Source organism: Sceloporus occidentalis, unplaced genomic scaffold (assembly GCF_023333645.1).
Source record: "Sceloporus occidentalis isolate IW3139 unplaced genomic scaffold, rSceOcc1.0.p SCAF_1, whole genome shotgun sequence".
In the NCBI taxonomy this organism is placed as follows: domain Eukaryota; kingdom Metazoa; phylum Chordata; class Lepidosauria; order Squamata; family Phrynosomatidae; genus Sceloporus; species Sceloporus occidentalis.
The window spans coordinates 308,079,471-308,101,626 of record NW_028316981.1 but is presented as its reverse complement, the minus strand read 5'-3'; the positions used below and the strand labels follow the sequence as shown (position 1 = coordinate 308,101,626).

Sequence of the window (22,156 nt, the reverse complement as noted above, 5' to 3'; positions counted from 1 at the left end):
TCCCAAAATGGGACTTTTTTATTTAAAGACATTTTTTCTAGGTGAAATATGTTATCTCTCCCAAGCATTTATCTGGGTCTTAATTTTAAGCCTCACTCTTGCATTGTGTAAATTAGAATCACTGACTTGGAAGAGACCTCAAGGGCCATCCAGTCCAACCCCCTGCTATGCAGGAAGACACAATCAAAGCACTCCTGACAGATGGCCAGCTATCTGCTTAAAGGCCTCCAAAGAAGGAGATTCCACCATACTCTGAGGGAGTGTGTTCTATTGTCAAACAGCTCTTACTTGTCAGGAATGTCTTCCTGTTTCAGTGTAATCCCTTTTCCTGTAGTTTGAAGAAAAAAACGTTTGTTTTCAATGTTAAAGATTATTTGCTTCTTATTCTGGTTTCTGATGACTATCTTAGAACTGTAGCTTTAGTTTTTAATACATAAGCCATGGAATATGACATAATTGTTAGAACTGTAATTTCACACAGCAGTACTCTGCAATTCACAGGTAGGTATTGTTTGGCATTCATGAATCAAAGGCACACCATAGCCAAAAAAGGACACGGAATGTCTTTGTGATTTCAGTGCAAACATTTTAAAAAGGTTTTAGGAATAATGTCTCATGCTGTACATCATGCAAATGCTACCGGTTTTTTTGTAGTGTTATTTGATAAAATGAGAACAACTGCATAACCAGCTTTTTCTGTTCTGTAGTGTATCATTGAGGAATCTGGGGAGCATATAATTGCTGGTGCTGGTGAGCTGCATCTGGAGATTTGCCTCAAAGATCTGGAAGAGGACCATGCTTGTATTCCAATCAAGGTACACAAAAGGGATTACTGTGGCAGAAGATTTGGAGCATGTATAATGAGTCTTCAAAGATTACAACATGCCAGCGTCTGACCTCCGTATTCATGGGGGATCTGTCCTGTCCCCCGATATAAAAATCCACACATGCTCAAGTCCCATTCATTTTAATAATGGTGTGGCATATGCACACGCCGCCATGAACAAAAGCAGGAGCTTGCCGACCACGGAGGGTTAAATCGGCGGACGGCAGACTGTATTTTAAAGGGATAAATTATGAAAATTGATCACCTTCATGTTGATCCTTTACATATCATCCATGCATATACAGTGGACCCTTGTTATATGCTGGGGTTTGGTTCCAAGATCCCCTGTGTATAACAAAATCCGTGGATGCTCAAGTCCTATTAAATATAATGACAAAACAAAATGGTGTCCCTTATAAAAATGGAAAATCAAGGTTTGATATTTGAAATGTATACTTGTTTTGAACATTTTCAAACCATGTATGCTTGAATCCGTGTATAAAAAATCCGTGTATAACAAGGCCCGACTGTAATTAAATCAGCTTTCAAAATACAGATGGGGTGAATTTGGTGACTTTCTGTTTGCTTGTTTTTTTGCAAGGGATAACATGGATGGGTAATTGGCTGTCCAAATATTTTTGGTCTATAGTTCCCTTATAGCCGGCATAGCTAGTAGTTGGGAATTACAGAAGCTGCAGTCTCAAAAACAAACAAAAAACACTGGAGTGGCATAGTTACCACTCTTCTGCTAGAAATTAAGCCTTCAAACATAACAGTTTCAACAAAATGCTGGGGATGTCTGGTAGTTATATGCAAGCTGATGTGTGAAGTACCCACTCACAACAAGGGCTGTGTGCACATGCCATGAAGGCCTGCTTTTTAGAAGGATTTTGATTTTCTTAAAAACATATATGCAGTAGGGATGTGTAGAATGGGTGCGGCATGTTCCCATCTGATTTTCAAAACTGAAACTGGGAACAGAGTTTGGTCTCATCATACAGCAGTAATTTATGCAGACTAAACTGGGTATTTTTTATTTTTTTTACTGAGGTTGTGTTTGTATTTTGCAGAAATCTGATCCAGTAGTATCTTATCGGGAGACAGTCTGTGAAGAGTCTAATCAAATGTGCTTGTCCAAGTCCCCCAACAAACACAACCGCTTGTACATGAAAGCCCGTCCCTTCCCTGAGGGCTTGGCCGAAGATATAGATAAAGGTGATGTCAGCTCCCGCCAAGAGCTAAAGCAGCGCGCTCGATATCTGGCTGAGAAATACGAGTGGGATGTCTCTGAAGCAAGAAAGATCTGGTGCTTTGGACCTGATGGGACAGGTCCCAATATTTTGGTTGATATCACCAAAGGTGTCCAATATCTCAATGAAATCAAAGACAGTGTGGTGGCTGGATTCCAGTGGGCAACCAAAGAGGTAGGCATGCCACAAAATTGCCTCAAAGACAAATGTGGAAATGTTCTGCAATTCACAATCCTCTTGATTCGCTTTTTTAAAAGCATCAGAACTTGATGTTCTAAACAGCTAGTATTGGTCTTGATGGATCTGAATGGTGTAAGACAGTTTCTTGAGTTAGTAAAGGGTGGACAGCATGTGGCCTTCCTTCCTTCAAGGGCTGATGACTGCTGCTGTCCATTATTTGGAGGGTCATGTGTTCCTCCACATACTTGGTTTTGTATTTTTCCCATTGGTAACATTCATCTGCAGAGAGCCAGCATGGAGCCAGCATGGTGTAGCGGTTTAAGTGTTGGACTGTGATCCAGGAGAGCAGGGTTTGAATCCCCACTTGGCCATGGAAACTCACTGGATGATCTTGGCAAGTCACACACTCTCAACTTCAGAGGAATGCTAAAGCAAAGTCTCTCTGAATAAATTATGCCAAGAAAACCCCATGATAGGTTCCCCTTATACTTGTAGGAAATTGGAAACAGCTTGAAGGTACACAACACCAATCTGCACTTTAAAAAAATATATGTTCTAACACATGAATTAAATTTTGGCCTCTGGAGCTCCATCTGCAAGTCCCTTTAATTGCGTTACTAGTAGGTGTTTTATGAAGACTATGTAGTAACAGAAATACTCCCTTTCTTGAAAGTTACATATAATGCCTTTTTTCTTTGTTAGTTCTTTTTCAACATAAGTAGTAATTTTAACCTAGCAGCACAATTACATTTTCTTGCCAGGTGAACTTTAATAGCTTTCATATGTTGCAGTGTTATATAGTGTCAGAAGCGTAGTTTTCGTTTTCACCTGCTGTTTTTTGTTTGTTTGTTTTGCAGGGTGTTTTGTGTGAGGAGAACATGCGGGGGGTTCGCTTCGACATCCATGATGTTACTCTTCATGCAGATGCTATCCATCGAGGTGGTGGGCAAATCATCCCAACTGCCAGGCGGGTCTTGTATGCCTCTGCTTTGACTGCCCAGCCCCGACTGATGGAGCCCATCTATCTGGTAGAGATTCAGGTATGCCTCTGGCATCAGCTTCCAAAGCAAGCAGATGCATTATGTGATATAAGGGCAGAATGAAGAGGAACATTCTCTATCCTTGGATTTCATCATCACAGTGAACTTGGGTCCATTGCTGTCCAGTGGGATTAGAGCAATAGTAGTATAAATTGGTTTCAAGGAAATGCCTGTCAGCCTTGAAGCAACAACTTGCTCTCAGATGATTGGTTTTCATTAAGATATCGTGATTTTCTGTGAGGGGAGGCACTGGTTCCAAAAACTACTTCCATCATCTTCTGCAGTGCTTGTGTTTATTTTGACACTCACCAGTCCTTCATGTACTTCAGTATGCTGTTGCAAGTATGGAAGAACTCTACAACAAGGAAAAGGAGGCATTGTTTGATATCCCAGTCCATTGTCTATCTTGTGCGGTAGTGCATTACGCTTAGGACACCTAGGTTAAAATGGTCATATCTGCCAACAATGCTTGAAGTACCGTATTTTCCGGCGTATAAGTCGACTTTTTGACCCTTGAAAATTGGGTCATAAGTTGGGGGCCGTCTTATACACCGGGTTGAGCCCCTTCGGAGGCCCCTTAGACGTTGGCGCGCACATGCACAGCCAGCTGCCAGCTTCTCAGGAGGAGGGGTAGCCTTATACGTTGAGTATATGCTAAACTATATTTTTATTTAAAAAGTTGGGGGTCGCCGTATACGCCCGGTCATCTTATACACTGGAAAATACGGTATCTTTTAAGGATTATCTCCTTTCTCAGACTCTTTTAGGTAATTTCTTAACAATTCCAACTCTCAGGTCTGCTAGCTGGAAACATCTCCACCTCTTGGGCATTGCAACAGCCTGGATGCCTGTTACTTATATGGGGAGCTCTAGTACTAAGCTGTGAAATAAGTGTTACTGAGATGTCTTTTGTTCCACTGGATCAGGCCTGCCAGCTATGTAAACCTGGATCTGGCGTACCTAGTGCAGTTGGGGTGATCTTTAGGGGAACAAAGGTCTGCCACACTGAGGCATAGTAATGTCTCCTTCCCACTTCCTGCCTTGGTTGCTGTGAGCTTTAGCGCTTTGGAAATGCCAACTGACTGCCTTACCCATCACTTCTTCTAGTTACTAAACATGGGGATACTTTCTTCACCATCACCTATTTTGGCAAGACCTCTGCAGTGCAAGAGGGGATGTGTGTTATACATTTGATACATATTTCACTCGCAACTATTCTAGAGACTAAAAAAATGATGTATTTATTTTAGATGATGTTACTGGATATGTAATGGGTCACTGTGCCAGTGGCGGATGGAGGAAAAATGCTATGGCCATGGTGGTTGTGAAGGACATCAGACATTCCCCTATCTGTGTATCCTGGAAAAAGACCAGCCATTAGGATAGTCCACCAGGAAGATTCTAGCTACTGTATATTAATAACAATGTTCATGTGTTCCCTAATGTGGCACCACAACATTCAAAAACATAACCACATGAAAATTGGTGTCATTGAAGAGTTGGTTGGAAGATAAATTGAACTATGGTGGACTTACTTCAAAAAACTTGAGCAGGTGTTTTTGTTTTGTTTTGCCTCCTCCAGTGTCCAGAGCAAGTGGTTGGAGGCATCTATGGTGTACTGAATCGAAAACGTGGTCATGTTTTTGAAGAGTCCCAAGTAGCTGGAACACCAATGTTTGTGGTCAAAGCATACCTGCCTGTCAATGAGTCTTTTGGTAAGAGTTTTGGATAGATTTGATGGTCCTGTATTCCTTATTAAGTATCAGGATGTCTTTCTCTAATCTGAACATTAATTCTCAATTGTTTCCTTCCTTAGGAGAGGATTTGTTCATTGGCTACAATCTAGCAATCGCCATTCTAGGGCAAACTGATATGGCCAATAGGCACTGCATGCTTGTTTTATTACTTCATGCATAGCCACCTCTTGAACCATTTTAAAGCTTTTTTATGGCAATTGAAGGTCATCTTTTGTCAGGAGACATTTTGCTAGAGGTGGTTCACACCTGTACTCTTTCTTCCCTTCCTCTTCCAATGAAAGAACAGTAGGGCTTAAGGTAGTGATAAGTTTAGCAGCAGATTGTCAGATGTACACAATAACCCTTTACTGGCTCTTGTCTTTCGACATTACAGTATTGGAATGGTGAAACTTTTGACGCTTCAGATGTTTTGGATTTCGGTTTTCAGTAGACAGAGTCAAAATGGACAAGAATATGCAGTTATAGTGCAAAATCATCTGGAGGGCCAGAGGTTCCTTCCCTCTGCTCTATTATGAGAATTAGTTCAGATTCTACATGTCTTAAAGGTGATCTAGTAGAGAGGAACAACTGTAGTTAAGACTTGAATACTTTTTGAGAAGAAATAGAGTATACTTATTTACAAGTTTGCCATCTGTGAAAAGGTAAATTGTTTTACTTATGCCTGTGAAAACAGTCATTAATAGCTTTAAAAACAAAGTGGTAGGATGTCTCAGTTAAATAATGTTCATCCCAAGAAGGAGAATGAGTGAGAAGAGCTGAAAACATAGCTCTATTACAGTAATAAAATTGGAAATATGAGATGCAAGCAAATAAAGTGATGGGACTAGAGCAGCAGTGGGCTCTCATCCTTCCTCTTCCCAAATTTTTTTATGTGTAAATTTTACTGAAATAAAATTTTCTAATTTGAAGAATGTTATTTCTTTGAAAAATGTTAAAATACAAATATACATGAATGTGCAAACGAAAATACACACACTAAATAAACAAAATATTTTTATTCTTATTCTATGTCTGGGGGGGGGGGTGGGTAACGTCCGCATGTGAAGGGGATCCCAAGGATAAAAAGTTTGTGATTAGTGGTACCATAGAAGTGGCTGGTTTTAGAAACAGTGCTAAGCAGCAGAGACCAGTGAAGAAGAGTGTGGTTGCATTAAATTTTAAAAGCTGCAAGTGAGGAAGAGAGGTGTGCAAGAAATCTAAGAAATTATATTAGGCTGATGGGAAAGTGGAATTTCACTGCCTTGAAAGAGTTTTACCTTTGAGTTATTACTATTAAGGTAAAAATGGCTGGGTGATAACCTGCTTGAACAAAAGCCTTATTTGACATAACTACATGTAGTATTATAACTTCTGTAACTGTTTTCTTTTCTGGCACTAGGTTTTACTGCTGATTTGAGATCCAATACAGGCGGTCAGGCTTTCCCACAGTGCGTTTTTGATCACTGGCAGGTTTTGCCTGGAGACCCTTATGATGCCAATTCACGTCCTTTCCAAGTTGTGGCTGAAACACGCAAACGTAAAGGCTTGAAGGAAGGTATTCCACCTCTGGACAACTTCCTAGACAAATTATAACAGCAGCCTCATTGAGGTGAGGGAATTATTACAGCACCCCAACTTCATCATGGAATTGGATTGCTTCACAAAGCCAGGAGAGAAGTGGGAAAACAGAACATACAAAGCTGAACAAAACACAAACCAGCATCTAGCAATTATGTCATGTTCACCTAGTGAGAAATAAATGTGTTGTTGAACAGCTTATCTGGTGGGATTCTGTCTACTCTATAATCAGGCTGCTTCACTTGATTATAAGTACCATCCAACATATGAAATCAGGTTCCATTTATGGAAATCAAATGGTCTCTAAAATTGTTCATTTATCCAATATTTACTGCCACTTGTTTAACACATGATAAGCACTACAGCTGGAAAATATTCTTGCAAATTGAATCCTATATTTTGCAAGCATTAATTTCTGTCAACTAGTATAAGAATATGGTTAGAATCGATTGTTTCCAAAAGGTACATTTCAGATATGGTGGAAAAGAATAAGAGATGAGATCCCCTGATATAGTAAATCTGTCACTTCCTAGTGTCTGCAGAACTGCAACACAAATTCTCTGGTTACACGGTGAGTCACAGGATGTGGGGGAGAGAACATAAGAACTGAAACCAACTAGCAAAACATATCGCTTTAAGAAAGCTCAAAGATACCAGGTTATTTTAATTGGTACAAAATCTGCACACATGGAAACGAGAAGCAATGCAAAACCCATCACAGGAGCTAACCTACTGGTTTAGGTTGGTGGTCATATGAGAAAAAGGAAAACCATACTGGCAGTCATTTAGGCATCTCTTATGCATGGTTCATAAAACAAGACTTGCCTATAATAGCTAAAGACCAATACTGTACTGAAGTTTTGGTTACATAGGGACATAAATGCAAACAGTAAAAATGAGTTGCCAAAATTTTCAAATGGGGAGGATTAAGGAGAGACGAGCCTGCTATAAGAAACAGCAAGGTTAGCCTTTCCACATTATGGCTCATGCTTATCTTTTACCAAGATATAGGAAGGAACTATAGGGTACCCAGCTTTTGCAATCCTTGCTACACTAGTAAAATATTTTGTGTAACCACTGAAAAGTACAGCAGTCTTTGTTGTCTCTTCTAACTATGATTCTACGATTTGAAGGATCACGGGCTCTAATGGAGGGATGGTCCACATGAGTTCCATCCTAACTGCCAGTATGGCTGTATGTATATGCAGCATTAAATAGTGTATATTGTGAGTTCCTCCCAGAGAACATGCAAGCCCAGATAGTGCTCTTCTGCTTTGTATGTAACCTTCCACAGTGAAGGTTTTAACAGTGCACCAGGCATACATGTTTGTACTTGATAGTTCTCAGGTTCGGCTATGAAAAAAGAAAACAGTTTGCACCCATAGTGATCAAGGCATTCATTTGCCTCTTCAGTTGTGCCCCCCCAACTAAAGATTAAAGAACTTAGTGTGAGATTCTGCTTCATCTATATAGTTATACATTTCTCACACATAATCTAGAGGGAGAGAAAAAAAATCTTCCTAGCAGCAGCGTATTCAAGTGATATTCGTTGTGCAGTTTTGAGAACAGTTTCCACTCTCATAATGTCTGCAATTGTTTTGGAGACACAAAATCTAGCACAAATACAAGGTAACTCAGCAGAAGCATAAGTTGAAACTCAAATCTGATTTCTGGGCATTTTGCGGGACTTTTCCTTCTTCCAAGGAGAAAGGGCAATGCTTGTCCTGAAAAGCTAGTTGCTAGCTTTTCACATTTTTATAAACATAGCCACATGGATGAGTTTGCATAGCATTCTTCTTCCCCACAACCCCCAAATCCTTGCAATTTTTTTTTTTTTTTTTGCATTTGAAATTTAACAGTCAAAGCAGCATGATCTTCAAAATCCAAAAAAGTCCACATCTGCGAAAAAGATGGTGATGTGATGGGGGGAAAGGCAAGCACATAGTTATGCAACTGTTATTTCACAAAGCTCCAACCTCTCCACCAAACGTTTATTCCAGGCCTCAGCAAAAGGTCAAAAATTCAAATATACGTGATTCTCCTGTCCTTACATCTGGGATAAACAAAGGCTTCTGTCATTCCAGATTAAGTGCTTTTATATATTTATTAAAATGTTTTTATATTATTGCTAAATGTAACAAAATTAAGATTCATACGGGGAATCCATTCTGGAATTCACACAGCAAAAGCTGTGTCAGTTTTCTTCACTGCAAGCTTGGAGGGCAAACTTGATTAAAAATAAATCATATTTTTTCCAAGTAAAGAGAAGAAAAACCCTCAAGATGTCATAAAATATATACACCATCCTTCCAGTCAGTTTTCTTCTTCTGGTGGGGCTCGTTGATCCACATTAGAGGGTAACAGAATTCAAAGCTCTTTCTTTTTTCCTTCAATAAATACTCAAAAATGTAAGTCTAAGCAATGGATGGTCCATGGATTAACACATGCAAAAAGAGCAGCTCTGTGCCATTCCAGACTAGCTGATTGTGCTAGTTTTCAGTCCAGGGAGATGATGTCGGGAATGCTGCTTCCGCTGCTGGTGATGACTGCTGTCTCACTGCGGCCTGAGGAACTAACGCGAGTGCTGCTCTCGTGGTGGCTGGTAGAGGTGATGATGTTGCCGGGGGTGGTGCTTGTTGGCAATGTCGAGGTGAGACTATCCAAAAACATAGGAGCACAGTACTGCTTGAAACAAACAATGATGCAGATAAGGAAGAGAGACTAGGTGCATAAGGGGAAAAAGCACAACATCAAAGCTATCGGGAGTATGGAAACCACACCAAATTACTAAAATATGCGCAAAAGGGAGAGCTTGGAGAAGTTGCCTTTTTGGACTTGCATTTGGAGAGCTCTAATTAAAACTTTCCCAAGCCCCAGCAATATGATTGGGTAAGCCACAAATGAATGGCTCAGAAAGAGCGGTATTGGAGTGACTTAAGCAGAAGTATGCTTATTGGTTATCCCAAATACGAAACCACAGTTTGCTACCTTAGTTTGGTAAAGGGAGAGGAGGACATAAATGAAATTAAGCATTCCATGTTTCAGCTTTTGAGCACACCTGCTGAACATGGGCATTCAAAGCTACAAGTTTAACATGAGAATGATGGAGTGGGGGTAGGCAGTCAATATCATTTTACTCTTGCACAAAAGCTATCCAGTTCTTGGAAGATTTTTCTTCACTCATTTTCAAATTATTCCAGTTTAACTCATGTTCTAGGATCTTAGATCATATATAGTCAAGACACTTACCTGTGGATCAACTGGGATTAACGAAAGAAAATCCAAGCCTAAGAAGAAGACACAAATTAATTTTTGAGAACACATGCAGATTTTACATCATCAGATCCACTGCACTATAGAGTTAGTGTCTGTCTATGCAAGACAAAGGTTCAAATCCTCATTTAATCACAAGCCACAGACCAGTAAGCCAGAGGAAGAGATACATGGAGATATAAAATGGAGACAAAACCAAAGGGTGCACCGGCACTGCAGAAATAATGCAGTTTGACATCACTTCAGCTGTTATGGCTCAATGCTATGGAATTCTGAGGTTTGTTTTTTGTGAGATATTTAAGCCTACTCTGGTGCCACAACTCCAAATCCCAGGATTCCACAGTATTGACTCATGGCAGTTAAAGCGTTTTCAAACTGCATTATTTCTGAAGTGCAGATGCAGTCTAAGACAACTAAGGTGTGTTACAGAGTGCCCAAGAAGGGCGCTCTGCCGCCACCGCCGGTTGCTGCGTCAGCGAACTGCAGCAGCCAAACCGCGCAGTTCCCAGATGCAGCCGAAAAGAAGCGCCGAAATGGGGCTTCTTTTTGTGTCCGTGACGTCAAAATGGCGGCCCCTGTGTGGAACAAGCACTGTCATTTTGTACTGACTTGGTCCGTACTAGGGTTAGGGGCGTCAGGAAGTGACGCCCCTTTCTAACCCTAGTACGGACCCAGTCCGTACTACAGGCCCATCTGTAATGGGCCTAAGTCTAGCATTCTCTATTAGCTATTGATACTTATCTAAGTAACTTCTGGTTGAACCTGTTCCCAAAACCTGACAGGTATGTGATTCACAACTGCTGACAGAATGGACCTCCCTATGCAGCCAATGTCCAGGAAAGTAGGTTGGGAGGCCAGGGTTACAATCATGGCAATAGTGTCACAATTATGATATAGCGATCATAAATTACAGAACAGTCATGGTGTATTCACAACACTATTATAATTGTGGCATTATTACCACAATCAAAACTCCCTCGCCAACAGAGGTCCATTCTGCCACTGAGGAGAGCATGGGCTAATGATGTTTCTGTCAGGTTTGGGGGGCTCATGCCAGGAGAAGTTACTTAGTTAAGCATACTTAACTGAGGGGCTGTACTGGCACTATAAGCTGGCATCAGGTTGGAGTAGGCATGGTGACTGCCCGGTGCCTGCCCTAACTCCACCTCCAAAGCGTCGTAACACTGCCCACCTGACCAAATGACTGCACTGAAGAAACAGGGAAGAGGTGTTCAGCGGTGGCAAGGCATTTTGCCGCTTCTTTGGGGTCTGGAAAAATGCTGGATTGGGGCAATGGCTTGCAGTTGTGGTGGCCCTGATCTGGTGCTCAAAGGGACTGTTTTGTCACTAAGCAGCTGATAGAGAAAGCTAATCTTAGTCTTTTTCTGGTCACAATATGGTTATGCAAGCTAGAAACTAATGGCTTAGAAAGAGTGATTCTACTGAGAAGGTATTTTAAAAGCAATCTCATGGAGAGCTACCCCAGTGGATTCATGCAGAAACCTAAGAATTGTGTGCAGCTGGAAGTAGCACAAGTGCCCACAGCATCCAGAAAACCCATCAGATACATTTCCATGTCAACTCATCATGCTCAATGGGCATGGCCTGCCGATGAAGAAAATAAGGAAAATGGCCTTGTGGGTGTGTGTGATGGAATGGAACACCCGAGCCCCTGAACAGAAGCATTTTACACGGCAACGTCTTATTGCCAGACACTACACTTGCATATTCCACCACTGCAATTCCTCCTGCACATAATGCCAGCTGATGTACCACTTCCTTTGTGGCATAAGAAAAAAAAATAACTTAGTTCTCTATAAAGATGCTATGAAAAGGATATGAAGCAGTTCAAGAAAATGTTATAAAGGCAAGGGTATAAGTATGTTTAAGAACCATGAACTATTTGCTGGATGTCCTAATTAATACAGGGCAAAGCTTAGGAAGTGTATATATTAATTCAAGAAGGGCAGCTCGGTGAACTCCAGTGCTTTGATTGAGATCCAACTTAACTCAGTTAAAAGTTTGAGCAGCTTTCCCAGATTCCATGGACTTGCGTCCTAAGCATGTATGCCAGCGGCACAAACCATTTTCCTTTAAAAGGACAGATGGTTCAAGATCGGTCCTTGTTGGTAACATTAACAGCAACAGTTTTGATTATAATACTGGTGAATTACACTGAATTACTCATGGACTGCAGTAAAAGCTATAAAGAATAGAAAGAAAAATTTCACAAGCAATGGAGGTATGGCAAGTGTTGTGTATGAACAAGAGTCAAATCAAGCCAAGGGATAATTACCTGTCTTGAAAATACAGTCAAAAACAGAGTGGTTTGCATTCTGAAAACAGAACCAAGGAATTGAATTTTGCAGATTGTGCCTTATTGTAAAACCAAAGTAGTCTGTCAATGGGCATTCAAGAACTGTGGAAATGTAAGGTCCAGAATAAACCACAAGCATAATTTGTGCGTGCTGAAAATTATTTTGTGGGGGTGAGTCTTCAGAAAATTCTCTCGCACATAATCTCGCTTGGTTTTTTAAACTTTTGCCCCAATTACAGTCGGTCCTCCATATCTACAGATTCTATATCCACAGATTCAACCACCCACGGCTTGAAAATATTCCAAAACGATATAAATTCCAAAAAGCAAACCTTGATTTTGCCATTTTATATAAGGGACACCATTTTACTCTGCCATTGTATTTAATGGGATTTGAGCATCCACAGATTTTGGTATCCATGGAGGGTCCTGGAAGCAAACCGCAGTAGATATCAAGGGCCCAATTTACTATTAACATTTCAAGAGGTGGTGTGTGTGTGTTTACCTACCAGGCAAGTCTGATGAAATACTTGATATTGGTGGGTGATGGAATGGTACAGGGTAATCTGTTAATGATGGTGGAATAGCAGTAGGATCCACTGTGCTCACCGCAGGAACTCGTACAGTAGAAGGTTGATACATGAGCACCCTGTTTGAAAGAATAGGTGAGGTCAAAATTAATCCAATTCTCATCATTCCTGACAATCAGCCATACTGGTTGGGACTAACGAAAGCTGCATCTGACCTTATCAATAACCTAATGTCAGTGTAGTGACATGATAATGCCTGTGTGTTTGCAGTGGACTGCACCAGGTGACACCCTAAGGGGGAGGTGACACTACTGCTACTCAAACACCTACCTTTTGGCAGAAATGAGCCATGGCATTTGCCTGTGTCAGTGGGAGGAGAAAGGAGAGGACCCAGAATTTTTAGAAATTAAAATTTCAAAATTTTAATTTTTTAAAATAAAAAATTTAAAAAATTGATTTTTTTTTAAAAAAATTAAAATTTTCTTTGAAAACATCACATTTTAACCAAATCTTCACTATGTATATGTACAGTGGAACCTCGCCATAGGCAGGCGCGCCATACGCGGCCTTGAGCATACGCGCTCAAGCCGCGGCGTGCGCGCGGGGCGGAAGGGGCGGCGCGTCCCATTCAGTTGAATGGGCGCGAGCGCCCGTTGCACCGCGCACGCGCCCATTGCACCCCGCGCACCTTCGCGCCGCCGTGCACGAGCCCCATTGTTTACAATGGGGCTCGAGCATAGGCGGAAATCGCCATATGCGGCGGGATCTGGAATGGATCCCCCGCGTATGGCGAGGTTCCACTGTACATACATTTAGGTTGTGCATATGATATTGTAATTTGAAGATAGAATTTTAATTTTGCTAGTTGTTTATGTCACAACTATTAGCATGACATTCAGTGGTACATGGGAAAGCACAGTGTTTTAGCTTAGTTCTTACTGTTATCTATGTTTACATACTTTCTCTAATTAATCTTTCTCAAACATAGCCTGTAATCCAATGACCCCTGACTGTTTTGATTGCTCTCCATGCTCTCTCCATTACACTGTCCAAAACCAGTCAGGTCCAGCTCCATCAGGACTAGCCTGGAAGAAGGAAGAGCCCTCCCTCCAATCCATCTGCCTTGGTCCAGGCCTTAGAGGGAGAGAAGAACCAATGGACCTCATCCCCTTTCCCTCCACCATTCCCTTCTCCTTTTGTTTCGTGTCTTTTAGATTGTAAGCCTGAGGGCAGGGAACTGTCTGATTAAAAATAATAATTGTAAGCCGCCCTGAGAGCCATTAGGGCTGAAGGACAGGATATAAATACCTAAATAAATATAAATAAATAAAACCAAATGCAAGGAACAGTGACTGCAGAGGCAGACAACTTACTAAACAACTACTTTACATTGTCATCACTTTGACATGTTAAGCAGTGTAATTTACAAAGGGAAATAATTACACAGAAACAGCTTAAAACTCTCGTTTCCTAAATCCTAAAGTCATGGTAAGAGTTTATGTACCTGTAGGATGATCCTTTGAAAATGATGCCTGGTTCATTTTGTTTGGCTCAATGCACCTACATCTGTGTTTAGGTATATTTAGCAAGCAAGAATAATCACAAAACTGATTCCCAATAAAGAGAGGGGGTCAGGAAGTCCTTGTTCTCTAGCACTACAGGAGGATCCACCAGCAGCAGTAAGAAAGACAGAAATCGAAAGAAAGCAAAACAAAACCATCACCACCACTCTAAAAGCGCAAGGCTGCCAGGCTGGGAATACACAGACCTCTGAACTCTACAATTCATACACGACACAGAATATTATGAGGAAGCAGGCTGATGAGAATTCTGCAAGAACAATGTTATTCACTTCAGGGTCCAGTTGAAATTTGGAGAAATTCAGTTGGTTTCCATGCTCAAAAAAAAAAACCCAAAAAACCCCCCAGCTCTTTGAAATCCAGTGTGTTTTTAGAACATCTCTTTTGTATCTTAAGCTCTCTTTTAAAGCCTTCCCTTCACCTCTTCCTCTTTTTTCATTGATGATTTTGAAACTTTCTTTAATATTAACACTGAAACTATCCATTCAGATCTTGCTGCTCCTGAACCTTCTTCATTACTAACATCACGTCTGTTTCTTCTACATTTTGAACTTTTCCTCCAGTTTTGTTAGTTGATCTATCCAAAATGCTGATGTCTTTGAATCCTTCCATCTGCTCTCTTGGATCCCATTCCTTCTTGCTTCTTAATTACTATCGCCCCGCCATTCTTCTTCCTTCTCTTCTCCTTATTGTTCATCTATCCTTTTCTTCTGGTTCATTTCCTTCTCAGTTTGAACATGCTGCTGTTTCCACTTCTTAAGAATCTCCACTTGATCCATCTTCTTTTTCTAATTATTACCCCGTTTCATTGTTGCCTTTCCTCTCAAAAGTTTTGGAACATGCTGTTTATGTATGGTGCCCTTCTCATACTTCTGTAATATTCCTGATAAGGTATACTGGGACTAAATGGTAAAGCAGTATGTGAAACCAGTAAGAGAAACCAGTATGGAAGTAGTATGTTTCTCTCTGCCTGCCCTTTGCTTTAGTTGACTAAAAGAAAGCCAATTACCTTATTAGTGTCATCTTGACAGAGAAGCAGAGAGTTGGAATGTAACCAGTGGGAAGTGGGGCTGAACTATGATGTCTAAAACAAGCATGGTTGGGATGGCTGGTGCCTGGCACAGCTTGGATGCTTTCCAGGATGGTACATAGTTCCTGAACTTTAGGTACCTTAATGACATCACAAGCCCTAAAACATACCTCTCCGCTAAAAGGGAGCTTCCTCAATTTTTCAGTTACTAGGCAATGCAGGATCATTTTGCAATAGTAGTATGTGACCTGTTTAGTACACATGCTTTAAAATTGTGACCTACCAATTAGTTCACCATACCCAGGCAGAGATAGAATGCTATGTGATTACCATATTGAAATGTATATATGCATGAATGTCTGTTTCTTTGCTTGGTGTCAGTCTTTAGTTCAAAACATGGCAGCCAGACTGGTCTCCAGTAAATCCAGGTTTGACCATATAACACTTCTTTTAAAAATTCTTCACTGGCAGCCAATCAGCTTCCAGGCACAGTACAAGGTGTTGGTTATTACCTTTAAAGCCCTTCATAGCTTGGGCTCAGGTTACTTGCAGGAATGCCTCTCCCTACATAATCCGCCCCACACTCTCAGAACTTCTGGGACGAAATCGCAAAAGACCAGATTGGTAACAACCCCCCAGAGGTCTTTCTTCTCTGCCGCCCAAAACTATGGAACGACTTTCCAGAAGAGATCCATCTTCTTACTACCTTAGATGCCTTTAAGAAGGCACTCAAGATGGATCTCTTCCAGCAGGCCTTCCCACCTTGATCCCTATGATGGATCTCCCATCCACCTTAGATGGTCCACTCCATTGATTGTAATTGATCAGAATTTTAACTGTGAATTTTATTAATTTAAAGATGGAGAGGGTTAGGGGATTTAATTTAGTTATAATTGTTTTACTGCATTTTATCTTTGCTGTAATCGCGTCTTGATCCCCAGGGAGAAGCGGGAAAATATAAATAATAATAATAATTATTATTATTATTATTTTGGTCATGAGACCGCGGACACCTACTGCGCTGCAGCCAATAAACCATTTGCTTCTCCTTCCTCCTGTGTGGACATTGGTTTAATAGTATTGTGGTAAATATATTTCTCTATGTCTCAGATTGATGCAGTGACTGAGGATGGCATCTCTCCTCTGAATGCCTGTCTTAATGTGGTAATGGACTGGATGAGGGAAAACAAACTCAAATTGAATCCAGGTAAAATGGAGTTACTTGTAATAGGGACCCCCAATCCAGGAATGGGGTGATGCCAGCCAGTTCTGGATGGTGTCACACTTCACCTGAAGGACTCTGTCTGCAGTTTGGGGGTACTCCTTGACTCATCTCTTCAGCTGACAGTTCAGACGGATCTGATGGTCAAGAGCACTTGCTATCAGCTTTGGCTGATACACCAGCTGCACCCCTTCCTCGAGCAGGGAGACCTTGAAACAGTAGTACATGCGCTGGTAACTTCTCGACTCGACTTCTGTAACACGCTCTACATGGGGCTACCCTCGTGCCAAGTTCGGAAACTTCAATTGGTACAAAATATGGCAGCCAGGCTGGTCACAGGCACATCCAGAACTGCCCTTATTACACTGGTTCTAAAATCTCTTCACTGGCTGCCTATAAGTTTATGGGCAAGGTACAAGGTGTTGGTTCTAACCTTTAAAGCCCTAACTTGGGTCCTGACTACTTGCAGGAGTGCCTACTTCCATACAATCCACCCCACACACTTCAGTCCTATGGGAAGAATCTGCTGCAACCTAAGAAGACCAGACTTTCAGTGTTGACCCAGAGGACCTTCTCATCAGTTCCAGAGCTCCCAGGTTCTGGAACGATCTGCTGGACGAAATCCGCCATATTACCACCTCGGAAGCCTTTAAAAGGGCTATTAAGATGGATCTCTTCCGGTAGGCCTTTCCAGATTAGGTTAGATCCATTAGACTTGCCTCTCCTCTCTAATGACACCTCTATTGTTCCGATATCAAAACTGGTTGATACCATCCCCCCCACCCCCATATTTCTTGCACTAATTTGCCTGAAATTTTAGTGTATTCCTATTGGACAGTTTTAAATTTGGATGTTTAATCTCTCTTTATGGGTTGATCACTGTTTTTATGATTGTGGGGAGGGTGGGGTTTTGGGGGTTTTAAATTGTAATTTTTAATTGCTTGATGTTTTAATTATACTGTTGGAATCTGCTTTGATTCCTTTGTGAAAAAGTGGAATATAAATAAATGTTATTGTTGTTGTTGTTATTAAACATGGCAAAGACAGATGGTAGTGGATCTCCACAGTTACAGGCAGAGATTCTTTTCTCCACCATCAAATGCTATTAGTCAAAACAACCAGGAAGAGCTGTTTCTTTCATGCCTTCTACTGTGATCTTCATTCACTCTCGAACTCCTCTTTTTCTTTTTTGAATCCACTATACAAGATATCGTTTGGGTTTGAGCATTACTTTATTAATCTTACTCTGGCCCCTACTAGAAAACCATTTACAGCTCTAAGGTACAAATGTATACCTTCTGCCTATTTGATGGGCAGATATAATAACACTCCTGTCCATTTAAGATTATGTATCTGCAAAAACGGGGAAGTGGAGACTATCGAACATTATCTTTTATATTGTCCTCTTTATATATCTCCTAGACAAAGATTTAGAATCATAGAATCGTAGAGTTGGAAGAGACCACAAGGGCCATCCAGTCCAACCCCCTGCCATGCAGGAAATCTAAATCAAAGCATCCCTGACAGATGGCCATCCAGCCTCTGTTTGAAGACCTCTAAGGAAGGAGACTCCACTACACTTCGAGGGAGTTTGTTCCACTGTCGAACAGCCCTTACTGTCAGGAAGTTCCTCCTAATGTTGAGGTGGAATCTCTTTTCCTGCAGCTTGCATCCATTGCTCCGGGTCCTGTTCTCTGGAGCAGCAGAAAACAAGCTTGCTCCCTCCTCAATATGACATCCCTTCAAATATTTAAACAGGGCTATCATATCACCTCTTAACCTTCTCTTCTCCAGGCTAAACATCCCCAGCTCCCTAAGTCGTTCCTCATAGGGCATGGTTTCCAGACCTTTCACCATTTTAGTCGCTCTCCTTTGGACACGCTCCAGTTTCCCAATGTCCTTTTTTAATTGTGGTGCCCAGAACTGGACACAGTATTCCAGGTGGGCCTGACCAAAGCAGAATAGAGTGGCACTTCCCTGGATCTAGACACTATACGTCTATTTATGCAGCCTAAAATCGCATTGGCCTTGTTAGCTGCCACATCACACTGTTGACTCATGTTCAACTTGTGGTCTACTTGGACTCCTAGATCCCTTTCGCACGTAGTTTCATTCAGCCAGGTGTCCCCCATCCTATATCTGTGCATTTCATTTTTCAGCCCTAAGTGCAGTACCTTACATTTCTCCGTGTTGAATTTCATTTTGTTAGCTTTGGCCCAGTTTTTTAGTCTGTTCAGGTCATTTTGAATCTTGATCCTGTCCTCTGGAGTATTAGCTACTCCTCCTAATTTGGTGTCATCTGCAAATTTGATAAGTATTCCCCCAATTTTGTCATCCAAGTCATTGATAAAGATGTTGAATAGCACTGGGCCCAGGACAGAGCCCTGTGGGACTACACTGGTCACTTCCCTCCAGGATGAAAAGGAGCCATTGTTGAGCACCCTTTGCGTTCGGTCGGTCAACCAATTACAAATCCACTTAACAGTTGCCTTGTCTAGCCCACATTTCACTAGCTTGTTTGCAAGAATATCATGGGGAACTTTGTCAAAAGCCTTACTGAAATCAAGATATACTATATCCACAGCATTCCCTTCATCTACCAAGCGGGTAATTTTATCAAAGAAAGAGATAAGATTTGTCTGGCATGACTTGTTTCTCTGAAACCCATGTTGACTTTTTGTGATTATGGCATTGCTTTCTAGATGTTCACAGACTCTCTGTTTAATGATCTGCTCCAGAATCTTTCCTGGTATTGATGTCAGACTAACTGGATGATAATTGTTTGGATCCTCTTTTTTCCCCCTTTTTGAAGATGGGGATGACGTTTGCCCTCCTCCAGTCTGCTGGGATTTCTCCTGTTTTCCAGGAGTTCTCAAACATTATTGCTAATGGCTTTTTATTTATTTCTTGAATGTATTTTACATTCCCTTTCCAACAGATCTTGTTTTCAGCAGATCTGTGTTCTTCTGGCTGGCAATGATGTATTTATTACTTCTATGGTAGCAAAATTTGGTTTAGCTACTAGCAAGATTATAATCAGTTTTCTCGATGGGAATGACTAGAACTTTCCTAGTTTTATGTTTCTACTATTTTATCGTTAATGACGTATTATTGTTTCTCGTTGTTTCTCTTATTAATTTTTACTATGTTGTTTTATCTGTGGTTTTTGTGCCTTGATCTTTTTATACTGTTTTTGTATTTACTGATTGGATCTGTTTTATATTGTGACAGCTTTTAGCTTTTAACAATAATTTTTACTACTACTACTACTACTGGGCTTCTCACTATTGGCTTCTCATCTAGCAGGATTGTTATGATATTCTCATGAAATAATGTGGAGAACTGTACTCAGGGCCTTCTGCATGCAAAATATATACTCTACTCAGTAGTCCTTAACCTTTGGTCCTCCAAAAATTTTGAACTTCAAGATTCCTTTAATATTTAGCTGTTGCAGCTTGGACTTCTGAGAAGACTAAAACACGAGAAGGCAGAGTCTGACAGAGAATGCATAAAACGGAAAGTCTGTACTTACAATGAAGCTCCCTTTTTTGGCTGCAGACAGACCTATCTTGATCTAGATTATCTCCTCCTCCAAGGAATGGGCGGGGCCCATATGAATTAACATCAAACTCTACCCTGGGTACTGGGGATAACCCTGCTATAGCAAACCTGCTACAGCCCTAAGATCATCTGAGGAAAGCTTTTTCTCACTCCTGCCACCATCCCAGGCTTGTTTGGTTAGGACACGAGAGCGAGGCTCCTCAGTGGCTGCTCCCACCCTTTGGAACTCCTTTCCCTGAGAGGGTAGGTTGGCCCCCTCCTCCTTACATTTTGCTGGCAAGCAAAACCATGTTTTATTTAAGCAGGCTTTAAAACACATAATCAGTACAGGGTGGCTTTTTATATGGGGTGTGTGTTTTTAGTTGTTTTTAACTTTTGCATGTTTTTGTATTAATTTTATAGTACTTTAACTAGATGATTTTAATTGTTTTTTAAAATTTTGATTGTGGTGTTATAATAATGTTTTATCTTCTGAGTCACCCTGGGTCCCTTTTTGGGGAGAAAGGCAGCATAGAAGTGAAATAAATAAAATAAGAAATGAATAAACACATTCAGTTTAAGTTAGCCAGCTCCATTTTCCTGCTGTAGAGGACAGTATCCCAATTTGGGATATCCCAAAATCATTCATAGTTTCTTAGGGGGCTGGGGAGAACAAAATTAGCACTGGGAGCTTCAGAGGTCACTTACTCAACCTCCATGATTTCTTGAAACACCTCCAGAAAAATTAATGTGGCAGCATCTACATTCAGCTGGGAGTTCTTTGGGTACATTGACTTGTATTTGATGCTTGTTCTGAATTGTCCTCTGGTTGCAAGTCCAGTAAATGGAACAGTCTTCTTTAAAAAGGAGGGCAAAATCATCAGCAATGAAAAGTCACACCACTGCAGGCTTATGGGCATCTTCCTTCCCTTGAAATAATTTCCTATCTTCTTTATATAAAAGCAGGAGAGAAACTGAAAGGTATTGTTCTCCCCACTGAGGGTGCCCAGAAGTGATTACTGACTTGCTAACTGGCACCACAGAATGCTATGAGGCAGACACTCTCTCCCTTTTCCTGGCATTTCGATGCTCCAGCAGTTGCAGCCAAAGGCCTGCATATTTTAAGCAAGAAAGAAGTTGCAGAATTAAAAAGAATTATAGCACATGCAAAGTTGCTTTCTAGTGTCCCAATCCGGAGATGGTTCCTGGCTTCAGATGAAACTGACAATGGACTGTCCTCAATATGCATACTCATTCACACCCTGTACCTTAACCCGAAACAAAGGAAGAAGTTGGTCTTAATTGCTCAGAAAGAGTAAGCCCCTGTTTTTACAGTAGGCCCATACAACACCCACTTTTTTAAACAAGCAAAACTGACAATCTACACAGGTGCCTGCCCATGTTGCTACAGTAACTCAAACCAGGATTGAAGTAACCCAGATCAAGATAATCTTATCCACCAAATGAAGAATGAAAATGTAGTGCCCACCCAGTCTTCAAATGTGACTGAGATGCTGGAGCACCCTGACACATCTTGCATCTTCTGCCAAAGTTGCACTCAGAATACCTGCTGCATTTAATATAGACCAAATTATTTTTCCTCACTTCCTTCTCACCTGGAACTATGTCAACTCCCTGGAATTCTGAAAACTCAATCCAAAGAACCAAAGGTAACCAAGAGAGAAAACATCATTCACTGGACAATTAGCATACCCTTTGGTTGGACTTGCTTGTGTGTCAGACATATATATACATTTCCTCTTAGAAGGTGCATCTTCCTCGTCATCAGATGAGCTCTCAACAGTTAGGTCAATGACATCAACTTTCTTTTTGCTGACCTCACTGATGGGCGTGGAGCATGGCTTGCTGACTACACTGGAACCTGGAAGGAACACAGTGAACTACAGGATAAACCAATTATAATAACTCATGTTATAGGGAAGAGTAATGTGTACTTCCAGCAATGAAATGTTCACAAATAATCTCTACTGATATTTATGATATTTGAAGTGGTTTGCCAATTGTTACACCCTTCAAAACAAAGTATTGTTTTT

At 41.0% G+C, this 22,156-nt stretch overlaps 2 protein-coding genes across 6 annotated transcripts in view; one reads left to right on the top strand and one right to left on the bottom strand.

Annotated features, from left to right (window-relative positions):
- The window catches only part of LOC149324213 (elongation factor 2-like), a 32,064-nt gene extending 25,253 nt beyond the window's left edge, over window positions 1-6,811 (top strand). The window contains exons 11-15 of the mRNA XM_089497705.1: window positions 708-815; window positions 1,897-2,250; window positions 3,114-3,296; window positions 4,879-5,011; window positions 6,432-6,811. Of these exons, the coding sequence (XP_089353831.1) occupies window positions 708-815; window positions 1,897-2,250; window positions 3,114-3,296; window positions 4,879-5,011; window positions 6,432-6,625 (972 nt within the window). The 3' untranslated portion in view covers window positions 6,626-6,811. The remainder of the gene's footprint in view (window positions 1-707; window positions 816-1,896; window positions 2,251-3,113; window positions 3,297-4,878; window positions 5,012-6,431) is intronic.
- LOC149324212 (E3 SUMO-protein ligase PIAS2) overlaps window positions 1-22,156 on the bottom strand; it is a 75,816-nt gene that overhangs the window by 14,655 nt on the left and 39,005 nt on the right. For 2 of the 5 annotated variants that reach the window (XM_089497748.1, XM_089497723.1), the window contains 4 exons: window positions 21,816-21,984; window positions 12,710-12,849; window positions 9,860-9,897; window positions 6,826-9,295 (listed from right to left, as the gene is read on the bottom strand). In XM_089497748.1, coding sequence (XP_089353874.1) covers window positions 9,107-9,295; window positions 9,860-9,897; window positions 12,710-12,849; window positions 21,816-21,984 — 536 coding nt within the window. In that variant the 3' untranslated portion in view covers window positions 6,826-9,106. Of the gene's footprint in view, window positions 1-6,825; window positions 9,296-9,859; window positions 9,898-12,709; window positions 12,850-21,815; window positions 21,985-22,156 lie in introns of those variants that run through there. The other 3 variants (XM_089497717.1, XM_089497731.1, XM_089497739.1) reach the window with 3 other exon arrangements.